Source organism: Sporothrix schenckii (genome assembly GCF_000961545.1).
Source record: "Sporothrix schenckii 1099-18 chromosome Unknown Cont44, whole genome shotgun sequence".
Lineage (NCBI taxonomy): Eukaryota > Fungi > Ascomycota > Sordariomycetes > Ophiostomatales > Ophiostomataceae > Sporothrix > Sporothrix schenckii.
This window is the reverse complement of record NW_015971145.1, coordinates 5,246,352-5,262,076: the sequence shown is the minus strand read 5'-3', so window position 1 is coordinate 5,262,076 and position 15,725 is coordinate 5,246,352. Positions and strand designations below refer to the sequence as shown.

General features: G+C 58.6%; 6 protein-coding genes across 6 annotated transcripts; 4 read left to right on the top strand and 2 right to left on the bottom strand.

Moving 5' to 3' along the window:
• Positions 1-593: 593 nt before the first annotated feature.
• On the top strand, positions 594-4,174 carry SPSK_08378 (uncharacterized protein; the record flags this gene model as incomplete). The annotated part of the gene is made up of 2 exons (XM_016734977.1): positions 594-644; positions 725-4,174. 2 exons carry the CDS (start codon positions 594-596, stop codon positions 4,172-4,174), a joined length of 3,501 nt encoding a protein of 1,166 aa, XP_016588384.1.
• A 692-nt stretch (positions 4,175-4,866) lies between these two features.
• Positions 4,867-6,048, top strand: SPSK_09415 (cysteine synthase A; the record flags this gene model as incomplete). Its single annotated transcript, XM_016735987.1, has 1 exon — positions 4,867-6,048. One exon carries the CDS (start codon positions 4,867-4,869, stop codon positions 6,046-6,048), a length of 1,182 nt encoding a protein of 393 aa, XP_016588383.1.
• Positions 6,049-6,412: 364 nt separating this feature from the next.
• SPSK_09434 (uncharacterized protein) lies at positions 6,413-7,579 on the bottom strand (the record flags this gene model as incomplete). Its single annotated transcript, XM_016736006.1, has 1 exon — positions 6,413-7,579. The coding sequence occupies one exon, from the start codon at positions 7,577-7,579 to the stop codon at positions 6,413-6,415; it is 1,167 nt and encodes a 388-aa protein (XP_016588382.1).
• Positions 7,580-8,437: 858 nt separating this feature from the next.
• On the top strand, positions 8,438-8,698 carry SPSK_10163 (uncharacterized protein; the record flags this gene model as incomplete). Its single annotated transcript, XM_016736714.1, has 1 exon — positions 8,438-8,698. One exon carries the CDS (start codon positions 8,438-8,440, stop codon positions 8,696-8,698), a length of 261 nt encoding a protein of 86 aa, XP_016588381.1.
• A 948-nt stretch (positions 8,699-9,646) lies between these two features.
• On the top strand, positions 9,647-10,553 carry SPSK_09654 (mitochondrial ribosomal protein; the record flags this gene model as incomplete). Its single annotated transcript, XM_016736226.1, has 2 exons — positions 9,647-9,797; positions 9,901-10,553. The coding sequence occupies 2 exons, from the start codon at positions 9,647-9,649 to the stop codon at positions 10,551-10,553; spliced, it is 804 nt and encodes a 267-aa protein (XP_016588380.1).
• Positions 10,554-11,140: 587 nt separating this feature from the next.
• Positions 11,141-14,158, bottom strand: SPSK_08451 (uncharacterized protein; the record flags this gene model as incomplete). The annotated part of the gene is made up of 3 exons (XM_016735048.1): positions 11,141-12,067; positions 12,143-13,950; positions 14,062-14,158. The coding sequence occupies 3 exons, from the start codon at positions 14,156-14,158 to the stop codon at positions 11,141-11,143; spliced, it is 2,832 nt and encodes a 943-aa protein (XP_016588379.1).
• Between the last annotated feature and the right edge of the window lie 1,567 nt (positions 14,159-15,725).

The following is a 15,725-nucleotide window of genomic DNA, read 5'->3' as shown; positions in this document are numbered from 1 at the left end:
AGCTGCAGCCCATGTCGGGCCTTGCCATGCATCCATATGCAGCCCAACGATTTTGCCTCTTCTCCTCTCTTTTTTTTCTTCTCCTCACTCACGCCCTCTCGTTCACCCTCCCACACGCCCTCTGCTCCTGTCGGGGCCGCTGGTTCGCCCCAGCTGCTGACACTACATGCCGGAAGGCGAGCTACAATTTGCGACCCAGCACGATATTGCAGAAGTGTGCGGGCGGAGCCAAGCCTTGCATTTTGTTTCTTTTCACTTTCGTCACCTCCGCTTATTTTGTTTTCTACTGTCTCTCCTTTTCCTCTACGTCCGGTTGAAGACGATACAAACAAAAAATCAGCGGTTGGAGATACGCAAACCAGAGACGGAAACACAGTCCACGACACCGCACCCACACCAAAGCAAACAGACTGCAATGACGGGGCCGTGGCGGCGACGCTGAAGCTGTGGTCCACCGTTTACCACGGCCCCTCCTCTTCTTACCTCATCTACGCTCGTTTAAAATCTACGACTCCGATTCAGCATCGTCGTTCTCTGGTCTTCATTTCTCCGCATCTCCTTTCCGCTCGAGAACTCGGCATATCACCATCACCATGGGTTCTCCAGCTCCGGCCATGGATCTGGAGAAAGAACTGACGTGCTCGGTATGTTCTGTTCTGTTCTCGCCTCGGGCAGCTGTATCTCTAAGCCCTCTCCCGACACATGTTCGTCTGCTGACCTGTAGATCTGCACGGATCTCCTCTACCAACCACTGACCCTCCTGGACTGCCTCCACACCTTCTGCGGCGCATGCCTCAAGGAGTGGTTCGGATGGCAGGCCCTAGCCGCCGAGACGAGCCCGAATCCCCCGGCCCCCGGCGCTCCGATCTTCACCTGCCCCTCCTGCCGCGATGCCGTCCGCAGCACCAAGCACAACGCCACCGTTGTGACTCTGCTGGACATGCTGATCGCAACTCAGCCCGACAAGAGGAAGCCTGACGACGAAAAGGCCGAGATGGACAGCAAATACCGTCCCGGCGACAACGTCTTTCCCAAGGTGCATCTCCCCAAGCGCAGCGCTGAGCAGCAGCGGTTGGACGCCGCCGAGCGCCGCCTGATCGACGAAGTGCGCGAGATCAGCAGGCAAGAGGCCGTGGCGGCCGCGGCCGCGGCCGGCGGCGACGGCAACAATGCTGCTCACGAGGCGAGGCGACGACAGCGGAGAGCAGCTCTGGCTAGCACAAATACAGGCTCCGGAGCAGAGTCTGCATCGGATGAAGACGGCCGGTTGGCCGTCAGCGGCTCCGGCGACCGCCGCCGCCGCCGCCGTAGCGCGTCGCGGAATCCTACAGCTCCCGCGGAAGAACATCTGCCGCCGATCATGGGTCACCAGTCGTCGCTACGGTCTCTGATAAGCGGTTCGCAAAATGGGCCGGGCGGGTACAGTACCGCGCTCGATATCGAGCGGGAGATCGAGGCGTTTGCCCGACAGATTCAGGAGGAAGGCATCCTGGACGGCCTCGACCTCGACAACATTGACCTCACAAACGACGACGAGCTGAGCCGCCGCATTGCAGAGGCCTATCAGCGGCGGCAGCGCGGCCGCGCACGACATGAGAGTGGTCGCCATGACGGGAGCCGGCATGAAGGCAGTGGGCGACGCGAGGGATCGCGGCAAGATGCATCTCGTCCCGAAAGCAACCGCCATAGAGCGTCGAGTGCTGTGTCGCACCGCTCGCAGGTGTCCGTCTCTAGCGCTACCGCGCCCGGCCCCAGTGCCGCTAGCCAACCAGAGCGCACATCTGGACGGCCTACGCTCTCTGTGTCCTCTGCCCTCGCCGGCCGCCCCCCTTCTTCGTCGTCGCGTCCGTCCAGCCGGCATCGTTCCCAGTCGCAGTCGTCTCACCGCTCGCGGTCGTCTACCGGCGGGGCACGACCCCAGAGTGCCGTCTTGGCGGACGGTGTAACCCCCGTCCCCCTCGCTATTCCCACCACATCCGTTAGCCGGCCGCCAATATCCAACTCCGCGAGCCACCACCTCGAGGTACGCGACGATTCGCGGCATCACCACCAGCGCCGGCGAACGGCAAGCGAAGGCCGGAGCTCGACACTCCCCGCAACTCACTCTGACCTTGGCGTCAACCGCCCAATGGCGCAGTCTCAAAACGATCTGCCTCTGCGTCCTGCAGAGCTACAGGGTGACGCTGTTGTCGTCGCAGAGCTCCCTTCCACACCGCCCCCGGCACCAGCCTCTGCCTCGCGGTTGTCGACACGCTCCACCGACGCACGGAGTGCTTCGTTCCCTACTCCATCGCGGTCCTCGTCCTCGTCCTCGTCCTCACGAAGGTCAAACAACGACTCGCCGACAGCAGTCTCGTTCCAGGCCCGAGCACTGGCCATGGGGCTTCCTGGGCCGGGTGGCGCACAGCAGCCAAAGCAGCACTCGTCTTGGCCAGCGACGGCTGCAGGCTCTGCTGCCGAGGGGGGACAAACTCGCGCCAAACGTGCCACAGCAACGTCTGCCGCAGACCCTTCAGCTTCTTCGAGCACGGCAAACGTCAATCCAGGACCCGCGGCTCTGACTACGGTTCAGAATACGACACCGCCGCCTGTTGCAACAGCCAACTTTGCACTGTCTCCCGTGACTATTGACACGTATGAACTGTCGGCACTTAGCTCGCCAGAGTCTTCCTTGCCTCGACAGCAGCTGCATCAACAGCAATTACAGCAGCAGCAACAACCGGGGCACCGTCGACAGGGCAGTACATTCTTCTCAGAGCCCGATATATCCTGCGCCCGGTGCAACCGGCGGCACATCGAGTATGATTTGCACTATAACTGCTCCATTTGTAGTATGGGCAATTGGAACATTTGCCTAGACTGCTACCGGGCAGGGAAAGGCTGCCAGCACTGGTTCGGCTTTGGCTTCTCTGCCTGGCCGAAGTGGGAGAAAAAGGCGGCACAATGGCGTGCCGAGAATGCAGCGGCGATTTCGGCCACTGGCGGTGCGACCTTCCCGCAGCCGCACATGCTGACAGCCAACCGGTACTTGATGCCACGCGTTGTACCCGGCGGCGCCGAGGGTCGTCGTACACTGACAAGCGAAGACCCGCAGGACCGTCTCCAGAGCGGTGTATTCTGCGAGCGTTGCCGTGCCTGGGCTAACAGCTGCTACTGGCGCTGTGAGGTGTGCAACTACGGCGACTGGGGGTTTTGCAACAACTGCGTCAACCAAGGATTCGCCTGCACACATCCGTTGCTGCCGCTGACACATCAACCACTGCCGGCAGCGACCACCAGCTCGCAACCGTCGCAAGCCCAAGGCCAGGACCAGCAACCACACTTGCTGCCCTCACCACCGCCGCGGCCACACGCGTCAGCTCTGTACCAGTTACCTGCCGAGCCGTCAGCGGACGTGACCATCTCGGCGCCCCGTATCGGCTCATTCCGCGCCCTCACTTTTACAACGACGTGCGACATATGCCGGAAAGCGATCCCACCGAGCCGTGCTCGCTTCCACTGCTACTCGTGCACGAGCACCGTCGTGCCCGACACCCATCCGGGCGACTACGATGTCTGTCAGGAGTGCTACGGGGCTCTTTTACAGAAGCGGCCGACCGTGCTGGCGCCCGAGAACGGTCCCAACGGGTGGCGCCGCTGTCCCTCGGGTGGCCACCGCATGGTGGTGGTGGCGTTCCGCGAAGACGGTAAAAACGGTGGCATGCCGCGGCGCGTCGTGCTCGAGGACCTTGTTGGTGGATTCCGGCTCGAGACTGGGGAGGCGTCGTCTGCAGCCAGCGGCATGGACGTCGAGTCCTGGTATGTTTGGTATAAGGAGGAGAAACATTTTGAGCGGCTCGTATCGCGCGACGTGAGGATGAGCGCACCGTCCACGGCACCATCTGCAGTCATTACAACTGCGGCTGCGGCGGCCGCCTCGCCAGCTACACCAAAGAGCGCACCTTTCCCGCCTCTCGGTGGTGTCGGCCGCACCGCAGTTGCGCGATGGGCGTGGTACCCTGAGCAAAGCGGTGGTGGCGACGGCGATGCGACTGCTGCGAATGACGAGCTCCTTTTCCCGCGTCATGCCGAAATTCGTGAAATTGAAGATGTCAACGGGGAGTGGTACCACGGCGTGTACATGGGCCGCAAGGGGCTGTTCCCCAGCGGTTTTGTGACATTTCTCGGCGAGTAGCGACATGCCGAGAAAAGACGACGTAGCACTTTTTGGATCTCACGATTACATTGCATAGCATTTGGGATACATTTTGGACATACTATAGTTGTGGTTCTGTTTCTTTACATTTCATTTCTTTCCCTTTATTTCAATATTTTTTCACAACTATTTGAATTGGTTTCCGATGCACTACTTGGATCATTTATAACTTACATGTCTGCACGGAGGCTGCAGCTCGAAACCCATTCCTTTGGAACCATCTCTTTTCCAAAACTTCAAAAGCCGAGACACCATTGTGATTCGATGCAACCAACACCTGTCAACACGTCCCAATATGGAAACCCCAATGACAGGGCTGGGAAGGCCCTAGTCGCGGGCGGCATTGCGCCATTCGACCGGCGGCACGCTATGAGCTCCATTCCCAGCGCTCCAACTCCATGGGCCTTGCGAACCCCACCAAAGCTCGCGACCGACGGCCGGCGCTTCTCGTTGCGCAACTCTCGATTTTTCGCGGCCGTAATTAGGCACGACTTGCACCACTGCTGTCTCCTGAATACCGAAGCTCTTGTCGTCACGTCACCTTACGTCTTGGGTTGTTCTTGGGGGTGTTTTCACCAGCAGACCCTTGTTTCCGAGCGAACGCGAGCGAACGCATCTTGACCGCACATCCTGATTCTCGGCTTCCCTTGTAGCCCACTATCCCGCTCATCATGTTCCGAACGGGCCTGCGCCGGCTCGCTTCGGCGACGCCTGCTCGCAAAGCCCTGAGGCCAGCTTACTTCTCGGTCTCTGCCGCTTCGTCGTACGCCACGCCGGCCGCCGCCGCCAACACGCCCACGCCACACACCCTCGCCGTCTCCAGTGCCCAGGGCGTCGTTGACGGCTTTGTCGGCGCCATTGGTAACACGCCGCTCGTGCGCCTCAAGAAGCTGTCCGAAGAGACCGGCTGCGAAGTTCTCGGCAAGGCCGAGTTTGCCAATCCCGGCGGCTCTGTCAAGGACCGCGCCGCGCTCTACGTCGTGCTCGACGCCGAGGAGCGCGGCCTGCTGAAGCCGGGCGGCACCGTCATCGAGGGCACGGCGGGCAACACCGGCATTGGCCTGGCGCACGTGTGCGCCGCGCGCGGCTACAAGCTCGTCATCTACATGCCCAACACCCAGTCCCAGGGCAAGATTGACCTGCTGCGGCTCCTGGGCGCGGAGGTGCACCCGGTCCCCGCCGTCGCGTTCGACAACCCGGAGAACTACAACCACCAGGCGGCACGGCACGCGGCGCGTCTCGAGAATGCGGTGTGGACCAACCAGTTCGACAACACGGCCAACCGGCGCGCGCACATTGAGACGACGGGACCGGAGATCTGGCGCCAGACGGACGGCAAGGTCGATGCGTTCACGTGTGCCACGGGCACGGGCGGCACGCTGGCCGGCACGACGCGGTACCTCAAGGACGTGTCGGGCGGCAAAGTCAAGAGCTTCCTGGCCGACCCGCCGGGCAGCGTGCTGCACTCCTACATCAGCAGCGGCGGCACGTTGGTGGAGCGGTCGGGCTCGTCCATTACCGAGGGCATTGGCCAGGGCCGCGTGACGGACAACCTACAGCCGGACATTGACCTGCTCGACGGATCGCTGACGATTGCCGACGAGAAGAGCATTGCCATGGTGTACCGGTGTCTCGCGGAGGAGGGCCTGTACCTGGGCGCAAGCTCGGCGCTCAACGTGGTGGCGGCCAAGGAGGTGGCCGAGAAGCTCGGCCGGGGCCACACGGTCGTGACGATCCTCGCGGACGGCGCCTACCGCTATGCGGACCGGCTGTTCTCGCGCAAGTGGCTGACGGAGAAGAAGCTGATTGACGCGATCCCCAAGGCGCTGCAGCACCACATTGTCCTTCCATAGTCCGTGGAGAAACAACCAGCGAGATCACTTTGCGATAGAGTAAAATTTACAAAAAAAAAAAAAAAAAAAAAAAAAAAAAAACAAAATTTGCACGCCAAGCCGTAGTATTGTGTCAACAAAACCAGACAAGTTGTTTGAAAGATATAATTTTTTATTGGCGTACAAATACAACATGGGGATGTCAAAAGGGGTTTATGACGAAATGAATCTAGAATACAAGAAAGCGTTTTATGGTCGGTGTGTTGCAGAGCAACATAGCACCACTATATGTTTGGCTCCCTCCCTTTTTTTCTCCAGTAAAATTGGAAGAAAAATGCACAATCATTTTCACATACCAACCCAACGTTGGTCGGTCTCTCTCCGTCTATGCCTCGGTGCTCTCACCAAACACCTTCTTGTAGATGACCGCACCTCGCCGGTCGGGAGCAGCCTCCAACGCCGCATTGACCTCGACCGCCAGCGCATCCCGCCGCGACTGCAGCTCGCCCGCCAGCGCTGCGCTGTCGCCCTGGCTGCCGCCCAGAACACGGATCGCCGTGTCCAGGCCGTGCAGGAGCGGCGCGCCCACGCCCAGGAACTTGTTGTCCACGCTCAGGTAATGCATCTCGCCGCGGCGGTCCGTGTACGTCTCTGTGGGGCTCAGCGCGCGCAGGCCCTTGCCGCCCGCCGGCCAGAGCTGCACAAGCTCTGTCGCATAGCGGGAGACCTTGCCGTCGGTGTCGGCACCGCCCGGCGCAAACTTGTCAGCCACGACGGCGGCCAGATGCAGGCGCGCAGCGAGCACCTGCGGGTCACGGTCCAGCGGGTATGTTGGCGGCGGCGGCAGGGGCGCCGTGGCGGCGCTGCTGTTGTCGGAAAAGGAGCCCCTGTGCGTTTGCTGGCGCGGCGGGCGGCGGCCGTGGTCCGGGCGCTGCAGCAGGTCGATAACCTGCTCGGCCCAGCGCAGGGCCTGGCGCGTCTCGGCCTCGTCCCAGTTGCTGTCGACGGCCTTCATCTGCACGTGGGTCAGGATCTCGGCGACGACCTCGGAGCTCTCGAGGCGGAAGCCGGTGCGCTGAACCTGGGCTGCGCTCTCAATCACGGCAATGATGCACTGGCGCTCGCCGGCACGACGGGCAATGCGGGCATAGTCGGCCTGGCGCAAGCGGCGGCTTGAGCGGTGCAGGCCCTCCAACAGGCGCGGGAGGTTCTGGAAATCGGCACGGGTGGTCATGCGGCCCACGGCGTCAATGGTCGCGGCACGCGCGTTGGGGATGTCGTTGAACAGGTCCATGTGGCTGAACTGGACAATCTCGCCGTTGACGTCGAGTGGGATGGGGTCGTTGCGGAGCTTCTGCACGTGGTGTGGGCTGAAAATGCGGCGGCGCTGGTCGGCGGTCAGGTAGGAGAGCAGAATGATCTTGCTGCGGATTTTGTCGAGAACGTCGTCTAGCTCGGGGCTGGAAGAGGGACGAAAGGTGATGACATCGACTGTGGATGGGGGGACGAAGAGATGAGGCCCAAGGTTAGCTTTATTATATACAGGACGCATCCCCTTGCTGGATGAAAGGACTCTCGACTCTCTGCATGAGCGAGGACGTGTGCAGCTGTCCTCGACTGTCTTTGCTCGTCTGCCCGCGTCTCTTCCCGTGTCTGTGTGCTCTGGTCTTGGGGAGTCCTAGCTGCCTTGTTTGCAGGAACACTGTTCAGTGATCCTGCCTTTGCCCTCCCCCTATTTGGTGACACGGGTCGCCCGACGTGAGGTGATGCGCCTTGTGATGTTCCTATTCCGTGCCGATGCTCTCGTATTCCATGCCGGGTGTCTGTGCCTGTGCTTGTACCTATGCCTCACAGCTCGCGGTCGTTTGTGATCTGCATCCTTTGCATGCGTCACTCGGTTGAGTGCTGGTCTCTCGTGGTGTAGTGTTGCTGTTGTCTTTATCTTTCTTCCGCATGTGTTTTGTTCCCAGTTTTCCCCTAGTGCGAATCATAGTAATATCACAGAAACAATAGTAATAATACCCGTCTTAATGCGGAAGCCACAACGCGAGAGACCCAGCGGCATACACAGGCACATTGAGAGCATCGGGACATTGTCATGATAGGCCACCTTGCATCGACAAGACGGCAGCCAAGGGACCCAGAAAAGGGGTAGGGCGAGACAGCAGCCTTGTGGGCCATTCACAAAAGGGAACAAGACACTCAAGTGGAGGGGAGGGGAGACGGGAAAGCTGCATATCATCACGTAAGAAAAGGAGAGTACACACCATAACATGGCGCCGTCGACGACAGCAATCTGACGTGCCCCTGGCATGACAAAGATGGTGCACGCCAGGCCGGCGCGGGCGACAAGGCAGACGCACGAGGTGTCGATCGTCTCTGTGCCGTGGCTGAGGCTGAGGATGTGGACATGGACGCTGTCGAGGAGCTTGGGCGAGACGGTGACGAGAGGGACGAGAGGGACGCCCGTTGCTGGCCATGTGAGGCGTTTGTCACCGACGAGGTGGCCACATTGGCCTTGAGAGCATTGCCCGATGTCCTGAGGACATTGCGGATCGACTGGCGCGACATTGGAGGAGGAGGATCACGACCAAAGAAAACGAGAATGTGGTGGTGGCGCTGGGTGGGGGATGAGAAGGGGAAGAGGGTCGGGCGAGGGGTGGGTGGGTAATGGGTAAGGAGAGAAAGGAGAATTAATTCAATGGGAAGGAAACCACAAGTCTAAACATGCGGAGAGAGCCAGGTCGGGGTAGAAGAAGGTCAAGGGCAAGAGCGACTGGCGGCTGAGAACGACGAGAAGGACCCGAAGGACAGAAGGAACGACCCGACCGGCGCGCAGGTTTGGCTGCGAAAGTGGCCACGTTCTATAGCCGCATTAAGCTTTCTTATGCGTTGAGAATTGGTGAGGAGGCTTGGGGCGCGGCAGCCAAGGGGGCTGTGGTAAAAACGGAGTCGACAATGTGAATGTGGCCAGCGGTCGCGCAAAGGACGTCCAAGAAGGAGGTGTCGTGAGGGCGCAAAAAAACTGTCCGGTTTGATATGCATGAAAATCGTTCCAGGCATTGGCGCAAGAAAAGAAACGGGCAGCTGGTACCCACTTTGGTATCCACCAGGGGCAGGAAGGTGCAGTTGTGCACTGCAGTTGAGGAAAGAACCCTCCTGCTCGTAGATAGTGCCGGGCGGTGAGCTCTGGGCCAATCACAGAGCGCAATTGCACAAGCAGCCGGAAAAATGCATCAACGGCGGAAAACCCAAACGGCCGTCTGAGCTCCAGAGAGGCACGAGGGCGACAACAAGCGACGAAAAAGGGCCAACCGTTGGGAGACACAAACAGGTCCCTTCCCTCCACACACATATGTGTACACACACCCACCCCCGCTCGTCTCCTTGAACAAATTTCCTCCGAACCCCGTCGATCATTAGGCGACGGGATCCCAACCAGGCGATCAAAAAGAGGGCAGAAAGGGGGTCCCAAGAAGGACGAACGAGGACAGCGACTGAGGCGATCATCGAGATTTGCCCAGGTCGACGCAGAACGAAGAAAGCTGACGACCAGCCGGACCGACATTCAGTATTCAGTCATCAGACTCCAGACATCAGCCAATAGCTGATAGACACAATGAGCGTTGCTGCGCCCTTGGCCCGGCGACCGGTGCGCTGCTGCTTCCAGTCCACCAGGCGGCATGTTCTCCGCCAGTTCGCCACGGCCACGACGACAACAAACTCACCACCTGCTGGAACGGCCACAGCTAGCTTGCCCTCGAGCTTCCGTATGTGACCTGCCGCCGCTGTTCCTTGTGCCTGCTGGGCATGGACCCCTTGCTCATGTTTGGTCATGGTTTGTCATGTTTTGCTGACCTTGTTCTCCTCTAGAAGCCATCAGGGACAAGTCCGAACGCGTTCGCACAGCCTTTGCCGTCTACGGCCCGCCACCACCGACGACAAAGCCTGCCGCATCCCTATTACCACCTCAGCCGCCCTCGCCAGCCGCGGACACCGCACAAACGACACCCGCAAGCCTTGCGGCCCACAAGGTCGACGTCATGCGCGCCTATGACCGCCAGCAGATTGCGCGCATGGATCCCACGGGCGCCCGCAGCCGTCTCTTCTCGCGCAAGAACCCAAACGCCGCCAAGCCGGGCGATGTGCTGGTCGTCACGCCCAGCAAGGCCGGCGCGGAGATCTTTGGCGGCGTGTTCCTGGCCATCCGTCGCTCGGGCATCGAGACGGCCATTCTGCTGCGTGGCCAGCTGGCCAAGACGGGTGTCGAGATGTGGTTCAAAATCTACTCGCGCGCCGTGGCGGCCGTGGACATTATTGAGCGCCGGCCGCGCCGTGCGCGCCGCGCCAAGCTGACGTACATGCGGCAGCCCAAGCACGACCGCGGTTCGATTGAAGAGCTGGTCAAGAACTGGCGTCGGGCCCGCATGGCTGGCCGCAGAAATTCGGCCGCAGGCAGCAAGGCTGGCGAGGCCAAGGGCCCGCAGAAGTTCGAGGCCAAGTCGAGCCGGAGGGGCAAGAAATGATTATGTTTCTCAAAGAGCGGTGGAGCGGAAGGGGTAGCCCGATGTAAAAAGCGCCGAGCGTCGTTGCATAGTAGACAACAAATCTGTACAATAAAATTAGCCTTGAATCCCAATAAAACGACATATGACACATATCACATTGAAAAAGATACACAGAAGAGACCTATGTTGCAGGACAAAAACGACCAATAAAGCACCATAGCCTATAGTAATAGATATCCAATCGATTGATGACCTCGAAGCTGTACTTGTCGAGGCATAAGCGTGAGCTATACGACATGTCTATACTCCCAAAAATGAAAAGAAATTCTGCCCGCACTCTGCCGGCTGGCTCCCGCAATTAGTATTTTAGTTAACAAAATACAACTGAATAGAAAGGTCCAAAAATTGCACTCAGTGCGCCGAGTTGAACGCCGTCCCATTAAAATGCAGAGGGTACCCAAAAACGTTCCCGCAATGCAGGCCACCGGGTATATATGTATATGTACGTGTATGTGTATGCCTATTCGTGCAGCGTAACCAAAGAAAAATGAGGGTGCACTACCCCCAAAAACCGAATCCCGTGTCGCATGTAGTAAAAGACCCAATTACTGTTGTTGTGACCTAAATGTGCTGTGGTTGGCAAAGTCAATACCGCTCGACTGCGCCAGGGTTTCGTCAATGTTCGCCTCACTAAACGAACGACGAGGCGGCGGCGGGACGTGCAGGTTGTTGTGCTTCGGCGGGCCCGGATGGAGGAACGATGTGAGGAGGTTGCTGTTGACGCGCTCGATGCTGCGACTGCGCCGGCGGTCGCGATTTGTGCTCGAACCGCGAAGCGTGGCCGCCTGGGTTGGGAGCGAGACAGCCGAGCCGCGCCGAGTGGCAGCTGTCGTAAAGGACAAGCCCCGGGCGAGCTGCGCCTCGGCAGCCGCTGCCTCTTTCGCATTGAGGGACTCGCTGGGCAACAGGATGGCGCGGTCAAGGCCGTATGGCAGGCCGCGATGGCGGCCACGGATCATCATGGCGATGATGACGAGCTTGCCGACGACGCTGAACTGGGAGCACAGCGATTCATCACCGCCCGAGTAGCCCAGGCTCATGCCGACGGTGCCGTACGCACTGACAACCTCGAAAAGTACCGCAAACATGGAAAACTCGTTGGCTTGCAGGCGGGCGCCCTCGGAGATGGTCAGAATGAAGAAGCCGATAGACAAGTACCACAAATCGAACGACAGCTGCCGCCGCAAATGTGCGCCGACGTATTCAAGATCGGTTCCGTGCACGGGATCGTCGATTTCGCTTCCGTTGTACACACCCAACGAGTTTTCTTCATATACGTTTGTGCGGCGCACGGAAATGGCAATTGGGAACACCGAAATGTACATCATGATCATGTACGATGCCTGTACGGCCGGGTGAACGTTTGCCAAATTGACGCAAGAGAAGCCGGCGGTGCGTGTCGAGAAGGCCTGGAACAGGCCGTCAAGAACGCGGATGCCAGGGGGGAGTGCAAAAATAGGTCCATTGCCAAGCTGGGAGGTTGACCTTTGTTAGCAGACATAAATGGCGTCTGAGCGGGTCCGCCGGAACGTGAAAAGAAAACTTACGTCAAGGACAATAAAGAATAAAAGGTCGATACCGTTGAGCATGACCAGCAACCAAAACAGCCACCACGTAGCACCAGAAGGAAACAGAAGAGTAAAGCAGCGACGAGGGTGGTCCAGCAGAAACTTGAACTCCTCGTAGACTCCACTGCCGCGCGGCACAAGATTGGACAACACCCAAATCACAAAGCGAAGCATGACCGGGAAGCCCGTGTTGCCGATAACAATGAGGAAGGCCATCAACAGCAGAGGGAAGATGGCAGTGTTAAACGAGTTCATGCTGTCCGGGGTCAACGTGAAGCCGAGGTCCATAAAGGCCGAGTGCGGCGTGAAAAAGCCCCACCACACACGGCTCTGGCTGGCCTCGTCGACAACAGCACCATACGTCGAGCTCTTGAGGATCCACGGCACCAAGCTGATGACACCAAGCAGCCAGAATCCCCAGTAGTATCCGACCAGGACCAAGGCGAGCGTCTTCAGGGACCGGTACTCGATGCCACCCAGTTCTTCGCGCTGCTCCTCCGAGAGGCCGAGGAAGGCAGAGTTGCGGCCCAGAGTCGGCTCCCAACTGAGATACGGAGCCGGATCTCCTTCCTTGTCGCGCGAAAAGACGCGCTTGAAAGAATCCATCCTCTGCCGGCGCTTTGGTCGTGCTGACGCGGTCTGGTGTAGGTTGTTTTCATCGTCGCCGCTGCTGACGCCACGTGGTCTATGGGGACGAAACGCGGTGAACACATGCGCAGCCGCATGGGCGTCAACACTTAGCTCATCGAGCCGGGACGGCTTTTCTGGTTCCTGGATTGTGATGGCTTGGGCCAGTCTTGGCCGGCCTCGTCTCTCGTCTGCACTGTCGCGGCTGCCGTCGGTTTGCTTGCTGTTGTCCCGGTATTGAGTTCCGTTCGCCTGGGATGTGGGTTTTGTGTCCAGGTCCAGGGACGCGACGGAAGCATCGCTTAGCCGACGATTCCGACGCTGCAGGACAGGTGACGGTGCGTCTCCGTCGTCTGATTCACCCCGCACAATCGTACTTGGAAGAATACCGCGTTCAGCGTCGCGGGGGCCGGGAATTCGGAGTACTTCGTCGTCGTCTTGGTTCCGTCGTTGCCGTTCCAGAATGGCAATGTGTTCTTCGTCCGTAAGACGAGGCGGCAACTTTGTGAGATCATCGTCGATCCCGTCGCTGCGTTTCACCGTTGGTGCAAATTTGATCTCCGGCCGTCTTGTCTCGAGCGGCTCTGTGAGCGTGGACTTGGGCGGGACCGTGTCGCCGTTGGCAGCGGCGGAACCGTTTTCACCTTCGGTGCCATTGGCATCTTCGGCATGGTGCTGGGCATCGCCGTTGGTGCGGTCGCGGGGAGCCGGTCCATCGGTGGCGGCCGAGGCCATGGGGCCCAAGTAGGTGCCGTCGTTGGCAAGGCGCGAGCGCGCTCCATCGTGGATGACGGTAATGTGACGGCCGTTGACGCCGTCTTCGAGACGTGATGAGTCGTTCACATACTTGGACTTGGACTTGGAGAGTGTGCCTCGCCGCAAGCGCGCCTCTCTGGCAATGTGCTGAAAGCGCTTCTCGAACCAGTAGAGACGCAGCACAACAACAAACGAGTGAATAACAATAGGGTTGGCAATACCAGCAATGACAAAGATGACGACTTGCTGGTAGGTCGTCAAGAGGTTGACATTAACGGTATTCAGGCCGGCTTGCGTAGCACCGCCCGAGGCAAAGGCCAGGGCATCAATGTAGGCGATGTTGCCTCTGCCCGGGCCATAGATCAAGACGGAGCCGAGGAGGGCCAGGCCGATGACATAAAAGTCTGGACACACGAGTGGTTAGTCTTTACATTTCTGCGACTTCTGCGACAAATGCCGTCTCTCAGAACAGACGCAACCCCCCACCCCCAAAAATATCACGCGGTATGGCTTACAATGGACCGTGATGAAGTTGAAGTGCGGCTTCTTGTTCAAGAATGACGGCCGAAGAGCCTTCAGCTGCGCAACAAGAATATTCTTGAGGTTGTCCATTGCCGAAAAGAGTAGCAGAAACGAAACCGAAAGTCAATGGTGCGAATAAGAGGATGAGAAGAGTAGAAAATTCGAGGTTGGCCCGAGTCCCTGCCTCGGCAGCGTGGACGACTCCTCCCAAGTACCAGAGGGGAAGAACAACAAGTCAACAGCTGCCTTCCTAGACCCCTTTATGTATCTGTTCAGCGAAGCAGAAATCTGCCTCAAAAGGAGACAGGATAAAGAGATAGAGACAGAGAGAGAGAAAGAGAAAGAGAGAATGGGGCGTGGTGCCCGTCTGTACAGTTCCCGAATGCGGAGCCGATTGGCGGCGCGGGCTTACCAGACCAGGTGCATCGTAGGAAAGGGGAGGACGTAAAGCTGAGCGGGAGCAGGGGTGAGATGGAAGACAAAGACACAGATGCAACTGCAGACGCAAAAGTGTAGCGACCAACGCCAGAAGCGGAGCGCGAGGATATGCGGCGAAGGCGAGAGACGGATGCAGGGCGTCACGGGCGACGAGCAGAGAGCGTACAGCCAATTGGGTCGGCGTTTTTGTCGCTGTTGCTTCGTCTGATGGTGGCTGCAAGAGACGGTGTCGTCGGCTGGCTGCGTTTTGCAGGACGTAAGGGAACGTCAAAGGGGGCCGTGAACGAGGAGACGGGAGGAAACACAAAAATAGGATTGTGGGTGAAGAGGAGGCCGGAAAGGACAGGCGAAGGGCAAACAAAAAAAGGATGAGAGACTAGGAAGGAGCAAGTGGTGGAAAAGTGTAGCGTAGTTCGTACACGGAAGGAGAGACGCCACACCAAACACGAGATAACTGGTTTAGGTACAACGAATACCGACGCTGTGTACGCGATGATACATGTATCGCGCTAATGGACTACGGGGACTTGGGCAGGGTGGGCAGATGGAGCATGGCATAAATTAGTCAATTAGTGTGCTTGGAAGGAAAGAACGACTGGGTTCGAGGCTCGAGGTTCCAGGCCATGTCGGGAAGGCGCATTTCTCTCGTCGCCCCCACCTGCTGTTGTCTTTGTTCACCTTTGATAGTATCAGTTTTTTTCGGCGCGTTCTTGCCATGGCAAGCCTTGCCTGGAACTGTACACCACACCGCGTTCTGGCACACAGCACGGAGTATTTTACTTACTGAAGTTGTTGCTTGCGATTGTGCTTTTTAGATCGGCACTTCAGCCGCATGTGATTCCAAAGCTGGCAAATCGCCAACGCCAACGCCGAGTGCCAAGGCCTTGTAGAGCGCACTGAGCCACAGTTCCAAGACGACATATAAAAGGGAAAGTGCATTGGACGCGCAATTGCAGCCTGGGCTGAAGGACAAAAAGACGGAAGGAGGCCTTGCCAAGACAGCAGTCGAGGGCAAGCACGACGAGCACCAAACAACAAAACAACGGGATGGGGAAAGAACGACGAACAATGACGCAAAACGCGTGATCTGCTTTATCGTTTGCCAAGGAAAGAGCGCGAGAGACACGGACAGGGGAGTGGCTTGCGCCGAAACAGGCAAGGGCGGACGAGACGGGGAGGGATCTGGCAATAGTGCAAATCTGGATGTCTTATCCATAGG